Genomic DNA, 26,211 nt, shown 5'->3' with positions numbered 1-26,211 from the left:
ACTTTTTTTATTTAGCATGACAGTATTAAAGTTACTATGTGTGATGCTAACGAATGTTACAAATTAATTTTTGAAATTAAAGTAACATTTTTCCATAGAGGTAATAATAATATTAATAATAGTAATTAAGAATTAAATAATGTTGTAATAATAAAAATACTACTGAACATAATAAAAATAATAAAAACACTAATAAAAAAAATAAAGATACTAATAATAATAAAGATACTAATAAAAATAATAATAACTCAATAAAAATAATAAGGAAATAATTATCTTCTGAAAATATAAGATATAATACTGAAATTCTTTAGAAAAATTTTTACCTTTTACTTAAATATTTCTATTATATATACCATCATGACCAACATGATCATTTTAGTCTAATTAATACTATAATAGATATAATTAATAACTATGTATAATCAAGCATCACAAATCATAACAAAAATTTCAAACCAGTTCCTTTTTTTTAAATTTACGATTCTAAAGGCCTAAGCACAATAGGTTCGCGAACGCAAAGCATGAGTTAGAAAAGGACAGAGATATATTTGTGTCCTTGTCTATCTCATGCGTCTCGTTCGCGAACGACTTTCGCGAACTTATTGTGCGTTGGACTTAAGTCCACGCCAAGAAGACTAGAGACAGGAGGTAAAACTTCGGTAGTGGGGGTATGGCAATGCTGAGTCGCTCAGCTGATGTATGGTCAGGCGTTTACTTTCAAAAAAGTTTTCGCCGCAATAGACCACACGGACTTCTGCGCAATCTAACACACGTAAACACGGGAAAATATATTCTATACAAATACAATATGAAATATAAGTGTTTATACTTTCAAACATCTTACAGTTATTAAAAAAACGGTTTAAAAACAAAAGAATGTGTAAACTGTAGCATGAAGTGTATTAAAAGTTAACAAAAAGTAATAGTCATAGTGTTGTGTTTATCTTTCTTCTTGTTACAACTTTTCACACAGCACGTTTTCGGAATTTTTAACTATTTGAATAACACTTAATTTAATAATCACTCACATTATTTCTATATATCCGTTATGACACACATTGTCAATTGTGTCTCGATTGCACTGATTGCACTTTAAAGTTAACCTCAAATTAAAATCATATCATACACATATGTAAAACATATGGTATACAAGAATTTGAATGTGTGAGTGATGTGCAGTAGCACCGCGCCGGCGACTTTTCGAAACGAAAAACGCCTGGTTAAAGAAAGGTTCTTGACTCATCCCCACTACCGAAGTTTCACCTCCTGTCTCTAGCCTTCTTGGTCCACGCACATTCACACACAAAATGAGAGATCCAATCGAATAAAAAAGAAAATAAAAATACAAATTTAAATAAAATTGCGAACTTTTGTTACGACTGTAATATTGTCGAAATCGTTCTCGTCGATTTTTTTTAATGACCGAGTACAATACAATATATTTTTAATCAATCACATTAAAAGACGTATATCCGTTTGTTTATTGTACAAACGGAATTTAGGTGCTTTTTGTTTTATTGTGCGTTAAACAATTATACAATAATACAACACAGTACGGTACAGTATGGAAAAAAAATTATCATTACTGTACTGTACAGTAAAAAAATTACCGTTACTGTACAATGAATAAAATTTATCGATACTGTACTGTACATTAAAATAAAATAATAAAAAATAAAATAATATGTATTATTAATAATAATAATAATAATAATACAGTATTAACGATAAAACGTTCACCTGGGCAGATCTTTATTTCGGGGTGATTCAATATTGTCTTAAATTCTATTATTCCTTTTAAGCTATTTATATACTATTTTTATCATTTAACAATTTTTTTTCATTTTTTTTAATAACACTGGAACATTTAACTTGAATTTTTTATTCGTTTTATAACGATTTAGATACACCTCAACGATTTAAATTTATTTTTTATATTTTATATAATTTAAATAGTTTTATTAACGATTTGAATAAATGTTTATTTATCTCTTTAAAACTTATTTATTATAATTCAGTAAAATGTTTTATATTCTCTATTATTGAATTTAACTGTTTTATTATTTGGTTCAATTTTATTTGTTGACTTCAAGTTATATTCTATTTCGTTAAAATTTATCTATGCAGAATATTCTACTCTTTAAATTCGCCTTCAATTTTTCTCTACATTCTATTTACTTTTAATTCTTTTTAAAATTAAAAAAGTCATCAATTTCAAACGAAAGATCTGAATTGCAATTTCTAAACTTACAGTAATTACGGCGTAGAATTAAAAATAAAAATCAAACCCGAATCACAGATGATGCTGCACAGGCGACAAAAAAAATGACGACTTTATACACAGAGCGAGGAAAAGAATGATTGCGACAAAAAATGTAAAGATGAGATTCGTCAGATCCTAAACTTTAAGGGAGGAAATTAAAATATACAATAGTGGAATACTCGTACTCGAAGAAAATCTTTGATACAGATTTGCTAGAGATTATTATCCTCCAGGGAGAAGCGATCGATTTAGAGTTTCTTTCGTTCTTCTTAGATCTATTCTGGATAAAGAATTTTTATTTTTAATTAAATCTTTAATATAATGAAATCGATGGATTCGTCTTGGATTAAAATCTCTAGAGACTTTCTTTTAGGAACAAATTAAAGAATAATTGAGAGACAATTAGTTGTACAATTCAATAAATAAAGCACTCGAATAATGCGAATTTGTTCAGAATGCGACAGATAGAGAAAAAAAAAGTTTGTGCTGAGCGAAATAGGCGCGCTAAAAGTGAGGCTACAATAATGATCCTCGTCCGAGTTTTTTTAGGAGTTCATAAGCTTGTGATTTTACGCAAAGGACGATTTCATTTTGTTGAGCGCATTCGTAAGGTGGGTCATTTCGAGATTTATTTGCGAGACAAGATTTTCCAGCCTGTCAACAGTGTCAAGGACCTCCACACGTTGTGTGTGGGGATTGAATCGTACCTCGAATGGTCGACTCATTGTACTGACCCAACGACGGAATTTCTCCTTGGCATCTTCAAAACTTTCGGCAACATAGTAAACTGGCTGATAATCTTGATCCTGATATGGTTGAAGTGCAGTGATTGATGGATCGAAAGCTCTGTGTTCGCATTTATCGCTGAGCGAATGAAGAAGTTCACCATATGCTGATAGTAAACCGGCTCCATAGGCTTTCACTTCTTTGCCCTCTCGACATAAGCCAAATTCCACTGTGAACCAATAGATTGTTGAGAGTTTTTCAATTTCTTCGTCTGATGCTCCTAGTGAGGCGAGACCAATTTCCTGGGAAAATTGAGCGAAACTTGGATCAGCCAGAAGGGGCATGTGTCCCAAAAGTTCGTGGATTGCGTCCCTGAAAAATTGTAGTCGATTAGTTTTGATATTAAAGTTGATTAGAGCACTAAATAGTAGTATTCTTGAGTAAGAACAAAGTTCTTTACAGGAGGACATCGTTTGTTTGTTTTAATGACGACTTTAGGATACCCTTTAGAAGTCATCTGGCCGTTCAAAGATTATCTTGAAGAGATAATTCCCTACAGAAGTATTTTTAATGCTAGACGTCAATAAGATCTTCTCTGAATATCAATAGATGTTCACAAGATATCCTAAAGACGCCTTTAAAACACTTTAGGTACCTATTGGAAACATTCAGAAAAAGTTGGGTCGGTTAGGATACCCGAATTCATTAGAACTACTTGTGGTACTTAAAGACTTATGATCCATAATCATAGTCCAGATGTTAAAGCTAATAATCCATTAAGACTCCTAGTAAAAAAAAAGTATTGGAAGAGAGCGAAATCGCATTGGCGGTGAGTTTCTGCCAATACTTTTTCGCATGAAAACCGTATTGGGGGCATTCTGCCAATCCTGTCTTCTGGAATCTTTCGATTTCACGTTTATTGATCGACTCGACTGTGTACTGTTGATCTATTACCACATGATTTATGGAGCTTTCGACGTTCGCGCTAGGGGCGCTGTGAGTATAAGTCACAGCGCTTATCTAGAAAATACCCTAAATCATATGGTAATAGCCCAGTGGGCACACTTGTTCAAAAGACGTCCTAAGGATGTCTTTTTGCGGACGTCTTTTGGACTTGTACAAAAAGACGTCTTTAAGACGTCTTAAAGACGTCCTATTCATGTTCTATGTCTTGGCCATTAGATGTCTTTAAAGTGTCTAAAAGACGTCTTTTTCATTCAACATTTGAAAATAGAAAAATTTTCATAAATAGAAAATATTATTTTCTAAGTTCAACTTGGACTTAGAAATTTTTGAATGTGAAATTTATTGGAATTTTTCTAAGTTAAATTCATTTCATTGACAAGTGAGATCGTTAACTTTGTAGAGGTTCATATCTGTCTTGAACGGCTGAGGTGCTTAAAGCGCAGTGTTTCAAGCCCAAGGTATCCGAGTTCGATCCCAGCTTCGTAGGAATTTTTTCATTATTTCTCCACATTTTAGAAAAAATAAAATTAAACTTAAAATAAATTTAATACAATATTACTGAATTTCAGCTTAGAAAATGTTATAAAAGAAATGTTTATTTAAGATCTGAAGGAATGTAAAAAGGACGTCCAAAAGACGTCTTTTAGACGTCCCTTTTATGTCTTTTAGACGTCCTTTCTTATGTCTTTTAGACGTCTTTTGGACCAGACATAGAACGTCTTTTAGACGTCTTTTAGTTGTCTTTTTGATGACTCAGAGACATTGCCATCATTGTCCCCGAATCGTCCGCGGACAAAAAGGGACGTCTTTAAGACGTCTTTTAGACGTCCCTGTGCCCACTGGGAGACCAACAGTTTGTCAAATTTCATTTATTTACATTTTAAGAAAATTTTATATTTCCTGTTCGTTATCAGCTATCTTACACATTAAATCAATCAGTCTTTTTGATTAAAATGCCAAATCGAGTCATAAACGTGAAATTGAAAGATTCAAGAGGACGGGATTGACGGTGAAAAAGCAGGATTGTCAGAATGCCCCCAATACGGTTTTCACGCGAAAACGTATTGGCAGAAACTCACCGCCAATGCGATTTCGCTCTCTTCCAATACTTTTTTTTACTGGGCTATACTTATGGTACTAAGAGATTATGTTCCATAATCATAATCCAGATGCTAAATCTAATAATCTGTTAGGACTACTTTATGGTACTTAAAGACTTATGATTCATAATCACAATGCAGATGTTAAAGAAAATATCTACTTTCAGGCGGAAGCATTACGCGACTTAGAGAAACGGCATTGATTTGGCAAGTTTCCTCAATACGGTTGCTCCGTATAAGGAAAAGAGCACTTCTGGTACACCAGATGTGCCAAACATTAGAGCAAACCTTGTACGTTAATTTAGAGTTCCGGATTGGGTTTGGCCAATTAGATTAGATTAGGGGAGAGTGGGACAAAATGGAGTATGCGGGTCAAATGGGGTACCTCTGTGTGGGGCATACCGGTGGCTACGCCGTTTTATAAAACTATTTAAAAACATTATATTATGCATATTTAAACATTTCCCGTTGAAGAATCGATATTTTTGTTTCGAGGCATTTATATTATCGATGTTTCACTATCAATATATCGATATTTTGCAATATCCATGTTTTTTGTTAAATTCTACACTGAAAAAATGTTGAGTACCGTGCAATCCCAATCGTCGGAAAGTGGAGGAACTATAGTTTGGATGTGCTGCAAAATGGGGTTTTAGCACTTTCTCAGAAAATACGATATAAGTTCTTTCAAAAAATTTTTTCACCGCTAATATCATAATTTCCTCAAAGCAAAGTGTACAAAAAAGAATTCTAAAGTTTAGTTGAATCGGTTTATTCGTTTGGTTCTCTGTAAACAACCAATTTCAAAATGGTACCCCATTTTGCCCCAATCTCCCCTAGTATTAGGTAATAGGAAGCAGTACCTCTTTAAAGGAGAGTCCAGAATAGAGTCGAAGTCGGTATGAACGCGCTGATACAACGCGCTTGTCCTATGTATTCCATATGGACGAGCGCGTTACTATCAGCGCGTTCGACTCTATTCTGGACTCTCCTTAAAAGATCGAAGAGGATGTCGCAAAGATGGTCAAGTCTTGCGACACTCCAAAGTTAACATCAAAGCAAAATTAATATTAAAGCGTCGAAGGGAAAATCATAAAGATGGTTAGGTCTTGCGATATCCAAAGAAAGTTGCATTAACTCCATAAAAGCCTTCAGATAAAGGATAAACGTCTTCTAAATATGATAGGAACTGGTTTTAAATCAGTACTACCCATATTTAGATGAGGTGGATCAGTAATACCTTAGAGAAAGCAGAAAGTCTTCAAAAGATCGAAGAGGAAGTTGCAAAGATGATCAAATTTGGCGACATTCAAAGAAAATCAATAATTTAATTGCTAGACGTAAATAATTGTCTTCGTTAGATATCCATTAAATTCCAACAGCCAAAGTTACAAATAAAAATTAAAAATTACGAAATAAAACAAAATGTTATAAATTAAAGGATTTTAAACAAAAGCAAAAAGTATTTGCTATGCTAGGAATTAAAAAAAACAACAAAATAGAAATATAGAACAAGTGTTAAACGGTCAATTGCGAACGAATGGGGGGAAAGTTTATGGAAGATTGATTAGTGTGTGATAAAATTATGCTTTTATCCTCTCTCATTTCTGTGAGATCGAGTTCATGGAGAGCAAGTTCTCAACTGCAAAAGTGAGTTATCAACGTCGTCGCGACGTTAAAAGCCAATTAGAGTTCCATTACAAGCTTAGAGAGGTGTAGTAATTTTATTATGATCGTCCTCTGTTCACTGGAACGAGTCATAATGCAATATCGATTGCCGTCACGTTTTTTGCGTGTGAGCCAATTCTTTTTCAATCATTAAAAAAATGGAATTGAATCATTTTATTGAAAAAAAGATTTAAACCTTTATCAACCATAATAATGATACTAATAATAAAAAATTAAATAAATAAAAATACTCACGGTTCGGGTGTATGATATGGACTGTTGATGTGTCGAATATACTGAGTACTCTGAAACACTCTGAAGGCCAAACTCGAAAGGAAATCACGTGCAGTCAATAAACCAGCAGCTGGTCGAAGGGTAAATCCAGTTTCCCTCTTCAAGAAGTCACTGACTTCCTGCAATTGTGGTATGCGTGCTGGTTCAAAAATCTTTTCATCTTGCAATTTCTTGAAGACTCTCTGATACTCAACGCAAGCGTGCTTTGGCACCAAATCAATTAATGTATTAAAAACACGATTCCAGGTATTATTCTCAGTTTCCGTGTAAGGAATGCTGGGAATTGGATCACCATATTTATAGGCAAAGGCAATTTCAGCAATTACTTTACGGCGTGCTCGGTATTCCTTATCAGCAAACCCAGGATGATTCATATCTAAATCGGGTTCGTATTTTGTCATCAAATGATTGCAATTGTCGAGTTCGGACGCGTGTCTTGGGAACCAGGGATCCTTGATGCTAACTGAATTATCAGCGAGCAGAGTAACTTCTGCGAGTGATGAACTCTGTCGAAGATTACGAATCAATTGAAGAAGACTCTGTCTTGTCATGTCCACTTTCACCAATACGTCGAATTGGAGACCTTCTTTTTTGGAAGGTCGTGATTCGACGTGTGTCACAGTGCCTTTGAAATTTTCAATTGTCTTCAAAATCCGTGACAGTGAACTTATTCCCTCGCGGAGGCGGAGGACAAGTGCTGCTCTTTGGATGTTCTGCTCGTTTTCCGGTGTCTCGGCAATTGTCTTCGCCAGGACCACTTCCTCCTCTGTGAGGCCAGCATCTTTTTGAAATAAAGTGAATGATTATTTTTTTGTAGATGAAATTTGATTTTTAGGATCAATTTGGTTGTAAATATTTATATGTGGATTTTCTTTTTCAAATGGAAATAACCCCTTTTGTTCGTTACATTCTTAATTAATTACTATTGACCGCACTGATTGTTTAATAATTGACAAATTATTTCCTAATTATCACATAATTCTGGGTAAATGAAGGGGGTTTCTTGTGTTTATTGGCGATTGCCTAAAGCAGCAACCGTTTAAGCCTTTCAGTGCAGAAATACGTTTTCACCTTCTTTATCAAAACAACAAAAAACCCTCAATAATTAGTTCTAATTGAAAAACGCATTTAGCGGAAATTTTTTAAAATTGCTACAAAAAGAACTAAGTGCTACTTTATTTTCCCAATATTTCTCTCCTTTAAACGATGGTGCAATTCTCAAGTTGAAAGTGTTAAAGTGCATTTTCTTTTGACAAAAGATAATAAAAGCGTTGAAAAGGCTAAAAGTTTCTGCTTTATTTCCCGACGACGTGAAATGGTTGAAAAGAGATGAGGGGAAAAAAGAGAAGCAGAAACGGAAAATAGGGGACGTTATAAATTTTCTCCTAAGTAACTTTTCAGATCTGGGAGAAAGCCTCTTGGGAAATAAATGGAATTATGAAAATAATAAAAGTAATACTCAGAATAAGAAGGGAATTCTACAGGATATTAATTTATTCTTTAAAGAAACTTACTTTCATCGTCTTCCGGTTTTCCCTCTCCATCCGAGGAAGAAACTTCGGCTTTAGCTTCTAAAATTTAACCAATACATTGAACAATTAAAACAATCATGCACATGCAAAAATCAGAAAATAAAATGTAAAATAAAAAAATTATAAATATTTGCGTACCACTTTCCTGAGCTGCACGACTGAGCGATTCTGATTGATCATCATCGCTCGATAAAATGTAAGTTTCATCTTCAATTTGAGTTTGATCCTGATCACATGCGGGGTCTAATTGTTAATAGAAAAGAAAACGATCATGCGAATAAAATCAAATGAAAATTAAAAGTTCAAATCACAAAAATTTATATTCAAACTGCAAACATTTGAGATTCAAACTACAAACATTTAAAATTTAATCTATAAACATTTAAGATTCAAACAACAATTATTTAAGATTCAAACTACAAACATTTAAAATTGAAACTACAAACATTTAAAAATAAAGAATAGAAAAATAAAAAATGGACGATGAGAAAAATAAAGAAAGGACAATAAAAAAGTAAAGACTATAGACAATAATAGAATGAGATAATTTTTTTAAAAAGAGAAGATTAGTTAGTTTAGAAATAAAATCGTACCATTAGCTCTCTGTCTGGCTTCCTCAAGTACACTTTGCTTAGTTTGTTTCACAACCAAAGTTTCAAATCGAGCATCATCGACTAAAGAACGTCGTCTAGCTGGATAACCATTCTGTAAACAAAATTCATTTCCATCTTTACTTTTTACCTCCTGCTAATATTTTTATTTATTTATTTATTTACGCATGTACGAGTAAAAAACCCTTTCGTACAAAAGTACTAGAATAATGCTTGAAAAGAAAAATAAAGCAACTAAATAAATTTTTTCTTTCTTCGTCCGAAAAAAATTTTTTTCGCATTAAAAATTCGATTTTCCTTTTATTAATAGAAAAGGAAAATGTTAAACCTTAAATGTTCGAAAACAGTAATGAAATATAATTTACAGAAACTCTAACGAACTAATTACATTACAAATCGAATGAAAAATTTCCTTCCTTTATATATACGTAATTAATTCGTCACCGCGGTAATTATCACAATTAGCACAATACATCATTATTCCCTGTAATTACTTTTATCGATTTTTGACTTTAATATTGTTCTTCGAGAATAAAACCAAAAATGGTCCTTAGAGAATAAAACCAATTCTATGAAAACTCTTTTAGTTTCACAGAAAAGAGTATAATTAGCCTTTTTCCGTGAAACTAGAAGAATTTTTTTTATCAATTAGAAGGTGATAATTCTTTATTCTGAAAATGTCATTTCCCACGAAGAAGTTTAAATTGTCAGAGACATCAAAGCAGAACAAAGATTTCTGAACGAGTGATTTTTCCACACGTATGGAGTTTGAGTGAGGAAGGAGCGGAAATGAATTCCAAGCACGGAAATGACACCACTTTTAGCCGCAAAGGACCATGTCAAAGTGTGCTTTCAAAGCTTATTGAAAATTGAAATATTTTATCCTTATAGAAAAAAAATTATTTCTCATTCTTCTTAGAGGATGGAACAAAATATTCATTTGAGGAAAAAAATATTTCGGTTTTCAATTACATAGAAAGATCAAAATTTTTTTTTTAATTTCAAAATTTACGTATTTGAAACTATTATTGTGAATTAATGTTTTTGCGGTCGGTTTTGATTTGACACGATTCAAATGATTGATGTGCGAAACGAGAAAAAGAAGTTGGCACGAATTAAAGTAGGTTTGGCAATTATTTAACCGTGATAAAAAGTGGGCCAAGTACTCAATGCCACCTGGATAAATGAACGATGACTGTTCGAAAGTCTTACATCATAGTTATCACAATAATGGTTCAAAATAGATAAACGATTCAACTCTCATTAGAAAGAAAATTAAACAACTAATTGTCAAAAAGGGTCTCATTGCAATTACACTCGTCATCACATTTAATTTTTATTTTTAACAATTTACTTAGAAATCCGTTCGTGTACCGATGGCAATTCTTAAGCTCTCTTAATCTTTTTGAGTCTTTTTCAATCTTTCCTAATTTTTCTTTCTTTTAATTTCCTTTTTTTCTCTTCTTTTTTTTCTTGTTTTTTTCCTTATCATCTTCTTTTCTTCCTGTATTTATTTTTTTCTTCATTTCCTCTTTTCTTTCTTTTCACTTCTTAGATTGCCGCAGGTCAATAGCAATTAAAGAAATTTAATTAAAGAATTTACAATTAAAGCAATTCGTAAATAAATGTAATAGAACATTTTTTTGAGTATCTAATACAGGGATTGCCACAGGTCAGGGAATTCAGGGAAAAGTCAAGGAAAGTAAAATTGGTCAAGGAAATCAGGGAAAAGTAAGGGATTTTTAGTAAAAGTACTGGAAAAAATTGAATTTTTAAAATTCACGAGAAAACTCTGAATTTTGATGTTTTTTTTTATTTGCCTCGTAAACTATGAAATTACAACGAATTTTAATACAAAACCTTCAATTTTTTCTATAACTTACAATAATTTATTTTCAAATAACTTAATTTTTCAAGAATTATCATAAAATTATGACTTATAAATTATTTAATGAATAATTTTTACAATTTTCATAAATACTAGATTGATAGAAGAATTTTAGTTAAAAGTAGGTAGGTAAAAAAATTGAATTTTGGAAAGGTTACAAATGATTCCAGAAATTTAATTCTTTTCAAAAGTTATAGAAATTCTTCGCAGAATTTCAATTATGTTAAAAAATTTTTTAAATATTCTTGTTAAAATTTCAATTATCTTTATAAATAATAAAATTCTTCTTCGAAATTCAATTATTTTTAAAGATTTGAATAAAATCCTTAGCAAAATTTCAAAGGGATTCAATTATTTACAAAATTTTTCTCTTCGAAATAATTCAATTATTTTCATAATGGGGAGTGACACCTTTAAGGTGCCTTTTGAACCTGTTTTTCATGAATTTTTTTAAGACACAGGAATAAAGTAAACAAAATTTGGTTTCGAGGACTTTATTTATTAACTTTTTAAGTTTAAGAAAATAGATTTATACTTTAAAAAAAGTTTCAATTTGTTGCCTCTAGAGGGCGCCAAAGTTGGTCTCGTTTCTATGCAGGGCAAATCGGTGGGCAATATTCTGGTTAGACCGTTTAATCGAAAACAAAAATTCAAAGTGTTTCTGAATCTGTGATAGATTTAGCTTTCGAGTACGTAGGATATTTTAAAAATATTAATTTTTGTGTATTTGGCAGATGAAAAAAGTCGATTTTTAGGGCGAAATTTTTTCAAAATATCTATTGTCAAAAAAAAACCAAAAATAAATCCACTACGTACTTAAAAGCATTAGTAAATGACGAACAAAAAAAACTTTGGCCGAAGTCAATTCGATCAAAACTGTTCTGGTTAGACTGCCCACCGTTTCGAAAAATGTCATTTCGAGAAAAACGCATTTAAATTATGTAATGTGAAAACATGAAAAATGAAACCACTGTTAATCTACGATACATATAAGTGACTTTCTACATTAATATTTCCTTCATTTCCATCCTTTAGAGCAATTTGAAGCTGTCTTCAGAATTCTTGAGATGCTACGATAAAAGAAAAAATAGCCAATGACGCTAAAAAGAACTCGAAGCGCTCTTGGACACCTTTTACAGATACCCAGGAGGAAAAGTCGGACGAATGTCGGATTATACAACCGCCTGGGATCCGCGCCCGTACGGACCGCCAGCACCGATGGTCTGTACCGATTCGGATCCTAAAATGCAACCGGCGCGGAACAGATTAGGCTCCGACTTTTGGATCCGCCTTTCTACTTTCGTCAGTACTGGCGCGGTACTGGATTTGTTCCGCCTGCAGATTTCATTCTTCTACGCGCGTCGGAAGAATGACGGATGTTAGGTCTGCACTGGCTCGGTGCTGGGGCGGATCCGACTGCGGATCTCGTCATTTATTGTTATAGTTTACATTATCAGTATAATCATAAATTTATTTTATTATTATAATTAATTATTACAATAACTAATTGCATTTATTATAATATTATTATTAGTTAACCAATAAATAAATTAATAGTATTCATGCAAAGGAAGAATATAAGAAACTTAATTTTTTCATTATATATATATAAAAATCCAACTTTATTAATGTGCAATTAAATAAATAATTTTTAATAAATAATATATTAATTTGAAAGAAGTAAAATATATTTAACTTGAAAGAAAATGTGATCAATATATTATAATGCCTACAATAAATACCTAACATATTAAATACAATATATAAAAAAGAGATTATTATTAATTAATTTATTATTAATTAATTAATAATCTCTTTTTAATTTAAACAATATATTAAGTAATTATTTATTGACACTTTTCTGCAAATTAAATAATTAAAAAAATGTGTTGTGCATTAAAATTTTATTCAATTTAATACTATTACTTATATGTTAAAAATTGTTTTGCAGTGAAGTTATGTTCATATTATTCGATATATTATGTAATAAAATATTAAAAAACATAATAATAAAAATATAACATTTTTTTAAACATTTTTTTAAACGAAATATTGAAATATTCATAAATACACATTCAGTAAAGTATTGAAAATATACCGGTATAACATCAGTCCGTATTTCCAAATTGCCTATTGCCGCGTAGTAATTTTACAATTTTTATTTCAGCTGGTGAGACTTGAAAGCATTTAAGGTTTGAGAGTTCCATGCGAGCGTAGCATAGTGGTTAGCGTGCGAGATTTCGGTGCGTAAATATTCGGTTAGGCGTAGGTTCGTACCCCCAAGCGTTAGGATTTTTCAAATGTGTATGTAATAAAAAATTGCGTTTAAGTGTATAAAGAAATAAAAAAATGTGTAAAGTGAACTGTCAATGAATTGTCATCCGTATTTATCTTTTGCAATTAATTATTATTTTTTATTGATATTTGTTGAAATTATTATTTTGATCCGAGCCGGTTGTCAGGCGGTAGAATGCCAGCATTGCCAGCGCACATCTGGCTAGGAAATGAAAGATCCGCAGTCGGTACAGTGCCGGGTCCCAGCCGGTTGAATTATACACGGAACGGCTCTTCGCGGCCGGTTACCGGGCGGTAGAATGCCAGTTCCGAGACGGATGGCCAGCCAGCTCCTGGCCAAGTCATCTTTTGGTAGAATACCAGTTCTCGGGCGGTAGGCAGGCGGTTCCCAGCCAGTACCACTACTCCGGCGTCGGTACAGGCGAGGATCCACGCCGGTTGGAAATTTCCCACTGGGTATCGATTTTTTTCACATTTTTGAAATTACTTCTCATGGCATAATTCCTATTCTACACCTCATAAAGATTTTTATAAAATTCATCGCAAGAATTCAATTACTTTTATAAATAATAACGTAGAATGTTTTCAGGACCTTAATTTTTGTCAACCTTAATTTTTTTTTATAAATAATAAAATTCTTCACAGAAATTCAGTTATGTTTAAAAATTAAAAAAAAATTCTTAAAATTTAGTATCTTTATAAATAAAAAAAATTCTTGGGAAAATTTGAATTATTTTCATAAATAATAAAACTCATCGCAGGATTTTAATTATTTTTTAATACATTTTTAATCGAATTTCTCGAAAAATGTAATTATTCTTAAAAATTTTTATTAAAATTTGTCAAAATAATTCAATTATTTAAAAATTTGTTGATAAAATTCGTTAAAAGAATTCAATTTTAATAAACATTCAATTATTCAATAAATTATTTATTTTTTAATTTAAATAATTGAATTCTTCTAGAATTTCCTAATAAAAATTGGTTTAAAAATAAATACCGAATAGATTTTATTAGAATTTTTGTAAATAATTAACTTTTTTTTGAAAAATTTTATGGTAATTTAAATTATTACAAAACATGAAGAAGACAATCACTCCAAGTTGTTGAATTTCACAAAGGTTTGAATTTGAATGTTTTGAAGAATTTTAATTCCTACGGAAAAATAATAATGATTAAATATTTATTTAAAAAAGAAGTTATTGATGTTTTTGAATAATTTTACAAATAAAGAATTTTGTAAATAAATGTATTAGAACATATTTTTTTGAGTATCTAATAGTTTTTAGAGTGAATCAGAATATTCTTTAGGGTCAGAGAAAAACTGAAAATTTTGTCTGGAAATCAGGGGAAAGTCAGAGAAAAATAAAATTAAATATTTGTGGCAACCCTGTAATAATTTTCAGAGTGAATCAGAATATTCTTTATGGTCGGGGAAAAAGTCAAAATTTTGTCTGGAAATCAAGGAAAAACAAAATTAAATTATCCTTTTGGGAAAAGGAAAGAATTTTTTTCGGCTAATAATAATCATTCGTCGCACATGACAAGAAGGTGTAAAAAGAAGAGGAAAAAAATGGAATGAGGAAAAAAATGGGAAATTAATCCGCAATCTATAACTTGTGCAATGTTTGAATGTATTATGCATCGTTACGATATTGCATTGACATGATTATTTTTACATGTATATGTGTATACTATATAAAATGAATACCTTTAGAGGGGAACTTGGCAAAACACTTTTAAATACAGTAATTAACTAGGCATTAGCATAGCGGATCTGGCGGTTAGAAGCGCTGTTATAATATATATAAATTAAGTATAAAGGCAGGAAAATGTGTGCGCGAGGACCAATAGTCAAAGGCGGAGGCGAGCCTCCAAAGATATATCTATAACTGATATGAGTTGCTTGAGAATATTGCTTTTATAAATGTTTCAACTGTTCAAGGAAACAAGAAATCTAACACATTTTCCAACTTTACAATCACTTGCGCTCTCATATTTATAACATATTCATAATTATCATGTGAGAGTCACAAGGCCATAATGATTTCTCAATAAATAGATATATCGGCACCTTATATATACATTTGCCAAGCAAATCTAGCAGAGTCTTCGATGACATTTTGCAATTAATGCGATAAGTGTATTTAATTAGTCTTTGCATTTTTTTTCGTTTCTGTAATTCGCAACCCAGGAAAATTTCTGTAAAATTTTCTAGAATCTTTCTATAAAAATTCTAGTATCAACATTTTGTAGAATTTCACTAGAATTCACTTCATTTCGTTTATGAGAGAACTCAAAAACAAATTTCTATTTAATAATAATAAATTAATGTTGATGGTATATTTATTAATTAATATCTATAAAAAAATTAATTTCGTGAAGAACAAAAGTTTTTGAACCGGAGGAAATATTAATTTGTTGTACAGAAATTATTCGAAATTATACAGAATTTAGTTTATTTGATATTTAACAAACTTCATTCATAAATTTTAATATATATTTGATATTATTGAATAATTGAGGAGCAAGTTTTGAAAACTTGATAAATCCGTACTTTCTTATTTCAAGAAAATGAAACAAATGACTTTTCTCACATAACCACTATAGTTAATTTTAAAATAAAAAATTTGTATTAATTGATTTTTATATACCTATGTTTTCATATTTATAAGTCGTTCTGTTTTTAATTAAAGATTATCATAATTAAGTGATTTAAAGGTTTTAGTAATTTTTTCTAATAAAAAACATAAAAATTATAAGTCATCTTGGTTATGTCAAAAAGTTTTTAAATTAAAAATTCGTTGTTAATAAAATTCAAAAATTGTTTCTTATATTTCACAGTGACAGGTCGATTTGTGAGGTTTTTACCCCCACAGCACCGAAACTTTCCTAAAAGTTTATTAAATATTTACTTGTAATATTCGGCATATTTAACTGAAAAGTTTAGTGAAATATACTAGAATAATTCTAGGACTTTCTTATATTTTCTAATGAAAATTATATGGAACAGCCTTGTATTTTGTGTCCTATCCAAAAGTCAAGCACTGTCAAGGAAGGATTCACGTACTTCTTTTTTCCGTGTACAATTTTTTTTGAAAAATTTCGAGCAATTAGTCTAAACAAAAAGAAAAAAAAAGAAACAAAAAAGGCAGAAGAAAGCAAAAAAAAAGAATAGAAAAAATTCTAAAAAGTAATGATAACAAAGAGAAAAAAAAAGAATGAAATAAAAACAAATTTTTACAAGGTAATGAAATTATTAGAGTATAAAAATACAGGGTCGAAAAACAAATGAAATTGCGTGTGTTAAACGTGGTAATATTATCTACTACCGGGACGTGTGGAATAAAAAGAAAAAAAAATCTTTGAATATGGAAATATATTATCGATCGATATATTGTGAGACAAAGAAAAAATTGCTATTATTTTTTAATTCTATTATGGAATAGCAAATTTAATTGATATAGACCTTTAGAATCAATATATATAAACGTGCGATTTTAATTTCAATTATTAATTAACAGTTAGAGACAATTTTCCCCGCACAGAATTATTATATAACCAATTCAGTTATTAATACAGTGTGTATATATCTATATAATTATACTGAGAAGTGGAGGGATCAGTGGAAAAAGCTTTACGCGTCAGACCCAAGTAGTAGAAGTCTATCTGACGTATGCCAATTAATAACCGCCCATAATCGTTTTTTAGTTCACTTCAGTTTTCAAATAAATTCAATCTAATATACATCACACGTTTACTTTAGTTTGCAAATTTTTTTTTTATTTTCATTTTCCGATAATTTAATTTTGAAATTTCCATTTAATTACTAATTTCCTATTGTGATTTTCACAGAAAAAAAATGCGAATGGTAAAAACAACCACATTTGTGTAGTTAGAAAAAAAGTAGTTAAAACTACCATATTCAGCAGCATTTTAACTACACTTCCTCAGTTAGTGGAACCAAAAAGAAGTAGCTGGTTTTATGTAGTTAAAATAACTACTTTACTTACTTGAAATAACTAACAGATGCTTGTAAATGGCTCAACTATAGTGTAGTAGTAAAAACTATTATTAAAAATAGTTAATTTTACTATTGTGGTAGCAAAAATAACTATTTTGTATTAGTTGCAAACAAAATGAGACTTACTGTTTTTATACAGTAAATACAACCTCTGAAAGTTGTTACTTTTATGACTTATGTAGTTAAAACAACTATTTCTTACTAGTTGCAGAGAAAGAAAGAAATTTACTGTTTTCATATAGTAAAATCAATTGTTGAAAATAGTTATTTTTACTATTTATGCAGTTGAAAGATCATTTTTTTCTACAGAGAAAAAACGTGAGTGGTAAAAGCATCCACATATGTGCAGTTAAAAAAATATAGTTAAAACTACCATATTCAGCAGCATTTTAACTAAACTTCCATAGTTAGTGGAACTAAAATTGAATAGTAGGTTTTATGTAGTTAAAATTACTACTACACATTATGATTGTGAATAACTCAACAATAGTGCAGTAGTTAAAAGTACTGTTAAAAATAGTTATTTTCGGAATTTCTGTAGTAGAAATATCAATTTCTTGCTATTTGCAAAATAAATTAAAATTTACTGTTCCAAAGAGTAAAAACAACCGCTGGAATTTGTTATTTTTGTTACTAGCTTTTAATAATTTATCTCTATGGTGGTAAGAAACATTTATTTTTATAACTACAAAAGTCATAAAAGTAACAATTTCTATGTTATTTTTACTATATGAAAATAGTAAGTTTAATTTTTTTATAACTAGTAAAAAGTGGATAATTTTACTACAGAAATTCTGAAAATAACTATTTTCAACAGTACTTTTAACTACTGCACTATCGTTAAGTCATTTAAAATCATATGCTGGATACAATTCAACTAAGTCCTTGAGCTTAAAAAATTAGTTACTGCAACTAAACGGAGTAGTTATTATGACTGAATCTAAGAAGAATGTCCTCAAGTACAATGCCAGTCATCGTAGCGTGCGAGCGTGGTTAGGTGGTTAGGTTATCGGTTTGCGAATGTTAGGGTCGTGCGTTCAATTCCCGGCGTTTGGGGATTTTTCTCTGTTAGGTGTATAAGAATTTAATATATAAATTATATATGAACAAAAATAGGTAAGAGAAAATGTAAAAAAATGGACCTCAATAATAATAAAAAACAAATTAATAATTTCATTTTACTACTTTAAATAGTTAATTTAACTATTTTTTACAGTTGTTACAACTACAATTTGTTACGGGCGCCTATAGGAGCTATGAAAATTTAGTTACTGCAACTAAATGAAGCAGTTAGTATGACTAACAACAAATAGTTAAGATAACTGTTTTAGTAGTTAAATTTACTGTAAAAATGGTATTTATTACTACATTTTACTGTTAGACTAACTATTCTGTCATAGTTCATTTTACTAAATAATGTTACGGGTGCCTATAGGAACTACAGGAAATAGTAAAAAAGTAGTCAAATTTACCATATTTTTTTGTGTGAATTAATTATACTAATTTATAGTTTTAAAATTTTAATTTCTAATTTAATTTTCAAATTTTAATTGTTAATTTAGTTTTGAAACTTTAATTACTAATTTAATTTTAAAGTTAATTTTAGTAATTTAATTCTTAACTTTAAATATTAATAAGTAATTTGATTTAATTTTTTGTATGTTTTCCGTTAAATATGTAAATCGAAAATTTGCTTCACTGCGTTAGAATTTTTTTTAGCGCTCTTACATTTAAATTTTATGCCAAATTATATATAATATAAAATTTTTCGTGCTTCAAATAGTTAAAACGTGTTAAATATTTCTCAAGAACGTGAGCGCGGAATTTTTATTATTAATTACAAAATTTCAATGCAGAGAGGTTAAACTATTGTTTCTTTTTTAAGCATAAAAGAAATTAACTATAAACTGGTCCATAAATTTATAGTTTCCAACTGTATTTATAAAAGCTATTTACTGACCTTACAATAATTTTACAAGGACATAATTGTATACATATATATATATATATATATATATATATATATATATAACTATTTTTCCTGAATCGAAACAAAGTAAACTCGAGGCTATGGATTTCTTCACTTATCATATTATATATATTTTCTATAATTATTGATATACTACGCAACATTTGAATTTTTAATAACAAAAGAAAATTTTTTTCGAAAATTATTCCTTTCAATTTTATGAGTAAATTTATAATGTCATCAGTTTATTGTTAATTTTTCAAAATAACGAAATAAATAAACAAATATAATTAACAAGCGAATATAGGAAATAAAATAGTTAAATAAATAAGTTTAATAAATAAAGAATATAATAAATAATTATAATAAATAGACAAATATAATCAATAAATAAATGTAACAAATAAAAAAATACAATAAATTAGCAACCTGGAGTCTTGGTTATACGGAATGTGATGGCGCTGAAACGGGATGAGGGGTGAAGGGAAGGGTCGTGCTTGAGTCGATATGATGTCAGTAGCGTACCTATTACTGGATCCTTTTTTCCCCTTGATATAACCTAACCTCAAAATTTTTATTGACCCACCCGAGTGGTCCGTATAACCAAGACTCCAGTGTATAATAAATAAATAAATAAATATTATAACTAATAAAAAAATGTAATAAATAAACAATTACAATAAATAAATATAACCAATAAACAAATGTAATAAATAAACAAATTCAACAAATAAACAATTATAATAAATAAACAAATGTAATAAATGAACAATTATAATAAATAAACGAATATACTAAATAAATAAATATATCAAATAAACAAATGCAATAAATAGAGAAATACAACAAATAAACAAATATAGCTAATAAAAAAATATAATTAAAAACTAAATTAAATAAATAGATAAAAAATAAATAAGTAAACAAACTTAATAAATTACTATTATTTTTGCATGAATAAATTATCATTTTTTTTGTATTGAAAAATACTGGTTATGGAATATTGTTTATTTATGAAATGCAACATTACAAATGAGTTTGTCATTCATTAGCGAGAGACTAGATATTATGCGATAATTATATGCACGAGAGGTGAAGGCGCACAAAATGTGTAAATTGCGTATAAAATAAAAAATAGACTCACATGCGATTAAATTATTCGACTGGGTTTTTTGATTTATATACATATTAAGACGAAATATAGTGAAAGTGATTCTGGAACGTCTTGAAAAAAAAGAAATATAAATAAATAAAAGCACAAAGTAATAGTCACGCGACGAATATGTAACGATGGTCACATTCTCTTTGCATCGTTAAAATCACCACAACGTGAGAGATTTTTTTTTCTAACTTTACTTTTTTCTATTGTTGTTGTTGTTATTGTTATTGTATTATTAATATAATTATTATTATTATTATTATTATTATTATTATTATTATTATTATTATTATTATTATTATTATTATTATTATTATTATTATTATTATTATTATTATTAATTAAATAAAATTATATTAAATTAAATAATTATTATTATTAATTTTTTTTTATTTTTGTTTTCAATTATTATCTATTTATTTACGTTTATATTTATTTATTTAATTCAAAGACGGGACAAGACTTTATTATTTTTGTAATTTTATAGAAGAGTTTCGAGGAATATTTTATTCTCACACTTATATATCACATGCAATCATTAAACTTCATCAAATTATTTATTTTTTCTATATGTCATTCGAATGTTAATTTCCCGCCGTGTGTAATTAGCAAGCAATAAAAATTCATCTTATTATAAAAAAACTGTTATAAAATTAAAAATAGATTTTCATGGAATTTAATTACAATCAGGAAGTTAATAAGTTTCAAAAGAACAATTATCTAATGAAAAAAAACTGTTATATAATATATCGTATTATTATTTCTTTATCAATAGAAAAAATCTGTTTTATTTTAAATAATTTTATTATTCCACGATTAAAAAATTACTTTCCATAAAAAAATACGAGAATTAGTAGGATATATAGGTGCTCGAGAAAATATTGTTCTTCAATTATTTTTCTATTATTAATCGTTTTTTTCTGAACCAGCAAAAAAAAGAAAATTAAAAATATTCCATTTTTGTGAAAAAAATCGCAATTGAAAATAATTGAATGAAAATTTCTGTAGGGGAAAAATGATTCTTTACTTTTAAAAAATTCTGTGTTTATTTTACTACAAGGTTAAAAGAATTTTTATGTAACAAAATGTGTGCGATAATCGAAAGCATTACACTTTCACGTAAGAAATTTGTTTTTTTTCCTACATGAATCTATTTGATCCTCATTATAGTAGGGATATTTACGACGAATTGCAGACATTTATAGTGTCATTATGAAATATTATGTGAAAATGATAGAATGAAATTTTTTTTTATTATAGAAAAAGAAAGAGTGAAAGAAAGAAAAGGATATGAAATGAATAAAAGTAGTTTCTGACGTAATAATTAAGTAGTCTTGCGGAGAATAAAAAAAACGTGAATAAAGTCACGTAGATATATTTTTATATATGTTGAGAAAAATATTTTATACATAAAAATTAATAAAAAGTTGTGAAAAAATTAACGGAAAAGCCGTTCATATATGATAAAAAATAGCGGTAAACGAGTTGGTGAGTTTAAGGCACGATGAGAACTGTTGAGATTCACGTCAGAGATACAGTCTATCTCTAAAGGCGGAAATTTCGAACTTCTTACGCTTGAATTCTTAATTAGAGTTCTATTTTTAAAATCAAAACGTAACTATGTTTACGAATTATTTAAAAATAAAAACAATTTCTGTTTTGGATTTTATTTTTTATTTTTTATAAGATGTTTAATTTACTAGTAAATAAATAAATAAAGATAGAGAAAAAACAGGATCGGAGTTTTAAACAATAAATTAAATGTTGCGACTAAAAACGAAGCTTTAGAATTAAAATATATTTTAAAACCTACAAATTGTGTTTTAAATTATAAACAAAGTTTCAGACAAGTTAAAAATGTTTTAGATTTAAAAGCTGAGTTTTAAATAAAAAAAACTAAGTTTTATATTTAAATACTAATTTTTAAATAAAAAAACTTAAATTTATGTAGATTTGAAAACTAACTTTTAAATAAAAAAACCAAGTTTTAGATTTAAAAGCGAAGATTTGGATTTAGAAATAAAGTTTTAATTAAAAAAACTGAGCTTTAGATTGAAAAACTGTGTTTTAAATCAGAAAGCAAAGTTTTAGGAAAAAAAATATTTGCTCATTTAATGGCAAAATTTTACAAGTAAAAATTTATGATTGGACCTGACAACTAATTTTATGAACTAAAAAATAAGTTTCAGAAAAAAATAAAATTTCAAAACTTAATATAAAGTTTTACAATTTAAAATAAGCTTTTAGAACTTAAAATAAAGTTTCATAATTTAAAATAAAGTTTTACAACTTAATGTAAAGTTTCATAATGTAAAATAAATTTTCAAACTTAAAATAAAGTTTCATAATTTAAAATAAATTGTCAGAACTTAAAATAAAGTTTCAAAGTTAAAAAGAAAGTTTTGTTCACAAAAAGTAAAATTTCGATATCCATAATTCAGCTGAAAATAATGCCTTGCTACTAAAAATAAAACTTTAAAGCAAACAAAAGTTTTTTATATAAAAATTTTACTAAAAATAAAAGTTTGCAACTAGGAAAAAAAAATTACAAATAAAAACAAAGATTTGCAACTAAAATCAAAGTTTTCTTTTTAAAAGGAAAATTTTTCAACAAAAATTAAAGTTTTAGAATTGAAAACTAAGTTTTTAAACTAAAAAAAAGTTTTGTTATAAATAAATTAAACTTATAATAAAGTTTTGCAAGTAAAAATAAAGTTTTAAAAGTTAAAGTAAAGTTTTAGAACTGAAGATAAAATTTTAAAAATTAAATAAAGTTTAAAAATTAGAAACTTAATTTTCTTATTCTTATTAAAATAAAAATTTTAAAATCGAAACAAGTTTTTCACTTAAACATTTAACTAAAATCCAAATTTTAGAAAGAATAGTGTTTTTCAACTGAAAACAAAATTTTGCAACGAAAAATAAAACTGAAGAGAAATTTTTAGAATTAAAATCAAAGTTTTGCAACTGAATTGAAAGTTTTAGGAATAAAAATCAAATTTTGAAAACTGAAAACATAATTTTAGAACTAAAAACAAAATTTCTAAAACTATAAACAAAATTTCAAATCAAAAGCAAAATTTTTTAGACTACAACCAATTTAAATACTAAAATAAAAATTTTAGATCTAAAAACAAAGTTTTTGAACTAAAAAATTCAGACTTTTTGTAATCAAAAATTCAACTGACAAGAAAAGTTTGCAACTGAAATTTAAGTAAAAACAAAGTTTTCGAACTAAAACAATGTTTTCAAAGTAATACTAAGTTTTCAAACAAAAACAAAAGTTGTACAATAAAAAACAAAAATTTTTAATCGATAGCAATAATTAGAATCATCAGAAAGAAAATTTTACTTCAGGGAAAGAAATATTTCAAAATTTAAATTGCAACCCCCTTAAGACAACAAAGTTTCTCGTAATAAAAATGAAATTCTTTTAAAAAAAGAAAGAGAAGAAATAATATTTCCAAACGAATTTCACTCTATAGTGATGAAACAGGATCAAAAAACTAAATTTTTGTATTTTTCGAAATTTTTCAAGAAGAATTTCCTAACATGTCCGCGTACATGTTAGAACCTGTATTTGAAAGTCCAATTTTCCCCAAAAATATTTCTACCTTCTCCTAACGAAGAATCCACCCCAAAAAATATCCCTCCCTTTACTGTTCGTAAAAAAAGCAAAAATTGTTACTCCAAATTTTGAAACTCACCTCAATGCTATAAGACTTCTTGATAGCGAACATCTCACGATTTTTCTGTGCCGCTGCGACTGCCATTGTGATCTTCAAAAGGGTTGTTTTTCTTCTTCTTATATTCAAATAAACAGAAACGTAACAATTGTGCTAACCTTTTTCTGTTGGTCACAATTGTCTTAATCACTACTCAGCTTTTTAATTTATTCAAATAAAAATAACAAAAAATTTCGAAATGCTGGTGCCTCCGGTTGTTTATATTTTCGTTAGCAAGCCTGATTTAGAAAGAAACTAAATCTTTGTTCACTGCCTGCAATAATCAGAAGATTCGAGGATAAAATCGCGGATGTCTATAAGAATCGCGACCACAAGTTTAATTAAAAAAAATTTCTTGTTCACGTGAATCTGAAATTACTCCGCGCGATTTAAAAAAGAGGTAAATTTTGTTTTGGTTGAAAATTTGTTGTTTTGGTAAAAAAATTGAGTATTTCCTCTTTCTCTCCTCAGGATCTTCTTTTAAAATAAAAAGAGGCTCCCCCGCGAGTCTGCTTTGGGCGAAGCGAACGAGCGAATGCGTCGTCAGGGCGGTTTGACGGTGCATTATAAACGCGACCTCCCTTCACTACAAAGCATACCGGGGTCAGGGGTTCCCCCACCTCGAAGGGTTTTGGGTGGTCCGTGACTCGTCAATGATACTCATATAATCTACGTCAGAGGTCCGCGACACCATACGAGAGAGATACTCCTCTCTCAGGATATTATTATGCTTTCGTAATAAATGTGTGGCGCGCACCCGCGATCTCTCATTGGCCCCGTGTTTCACGGGGGATTCCAATGCTTAGTCATCTATAATAGTGTAGATTTTATATTATCTTATATACCGGTAGCTCATACCGTTTCTACCACAACCACCTTCTCTGTATACAGATATGAATGTATTTTCATTTGTGGAGGGAATCACAAGTCAAGCGCAAAGACAACGCACATGGTTTGTCTGACTTGCTGTATAGTCATTTTGTAGACGTGTGTATATTGTGTTACACGGTTTATTACTATCAGCACCTGGAGGAGATCAGTTCTCTCAATGCACTTCAGCGAGAGAGGATCATGTTCGTTCTGTTTTATTGTTGACAATTTACGCGTTCATTATCCTTGAATACATAGAGACGGGGGAATTCCCTTTGGAGGAAATTTTGTTTTCTTTTTGGATTTCTTTTGGGATTTGTTTATTTGTGGTATGACACACAAGTGGATTGTGGATTACTACAGAAATATAGGCGCTATGATCATAATTAAAAGACGATTTTTGAATGTTTCTTCTTTCATTTTGAAATGCTGGATTTCAAAATTCTTTGCTGTATTCAATTTGTATCAAATTAAACATGATATGAACCTCTCAAAAATTGTGATAATTCATCCGTTATAATGATAATTATTATCCAATTTTTAAAAGTTCTGTTTTTGATTTCGAAATGATTGATTTCACACTGCAAAAAGAAACATCTTAAAAAATATCTTAAAATCTTTTGTATAGTCACTTTTAAGATATTTAAAACATCATATTTTTTATCTTCCATCTTAAGAAACCAATGCATTTTTTCATAACTTTTTCGAAACAACTTAGAAATGCCAACAATAGTATCTTAAAGTGAGATGCCTTCTTTTTACAGTGCAGAATTTGTTGATGCATTCTTTTTGTAGCAAGAAGGATAATTATAAATTATAAAAAATCAAGATTCACGATAGAGAATCGTCGCCAAGTAAAAACCGCGAATAAATATTCTCAAAATATCGACTGTTTATAGATAAAATCGAATAACTCAAGTAAATCTTAACCGATTTTGCTAATTTTTTTTGTTTGATAAAGAATGATAAAAGAAAGAATTCTGTTAAGTTTATTCAATATTTTTGATACTTTTATAGAATTTTGGCAAAGAAAACTAAAAAAATAGCGACTTGACATTTAGATAAACGTAGAGCCTAAACTCATAAACGGATTTGTAACATATTCTGGAATATTATTA

The 26,211-nt window shown here is 28.8% G+C and overlaps 1 protein-coding gene across 2 annotated transcripts; it reads right to left on the bottom strand.

Annotated features, from left to right (window-relative positions):
- Positions 1-1,973: 1,973 nt before the first annotated feature.
- LOC122502811 (tyrosine 3-monooxygenase) lies at positions 1,974-24,779 on the bottom strand. Of its 2 annotated transcripts, XM_043613069.1 has the most exons (6): positions 24,206-24,779; positions 9,146-9,257; positions 8,691-8,795; positions 8,535-8,591; positions 6,982-7,801; positions 1,975-3,364 (listed from the first exon to the last, which is right to left on the bottom strand). In XM_043613069.1, exons 1-6 carry the CDS (start codon positions 24,269-24,271, stop codon positions 2,836-2,838), a joined length of 1,689 nt encoding a protein of 562 aa, XP_043469004.1. In that variant the 5' UTR covers positions 24,272-24,779; the 3' UTR covers positions 1,975-2,835. The 2 variants fall into 2 exon arrangements, with proteins under 2 accessions (XP_043469005.1, XP_043469004.1); XM_043613070.1 differs by lacking the exons at positions 8,535-8,591; positions 8,691-8,795 and having other exon boundaries at positions 1,974-3,364.
- Between the last annotated feature and the right edge of the window lie 1,432 nt (positions 24,780-26,211).

Source organism: Leptopilina heterotoma, unplaced genomic scaffold (assembly GCF_015476425.1).
Source record: "Leptopilina heterotoma isolate Lh14 unplaced genomic scaffold, ASM1547642v1 Lhet_239, whole genome shotgun sequence".
Lineage (NCBI taxonomy): Eukaryota > Metazoa > Arthropoda > Insecta > Hymenoptera > Figitidae > Leptopilina > Leptopilina heterotoma.
This window is presented reverse-complemented; position numbering and strand designations above follow the sequence as displayed.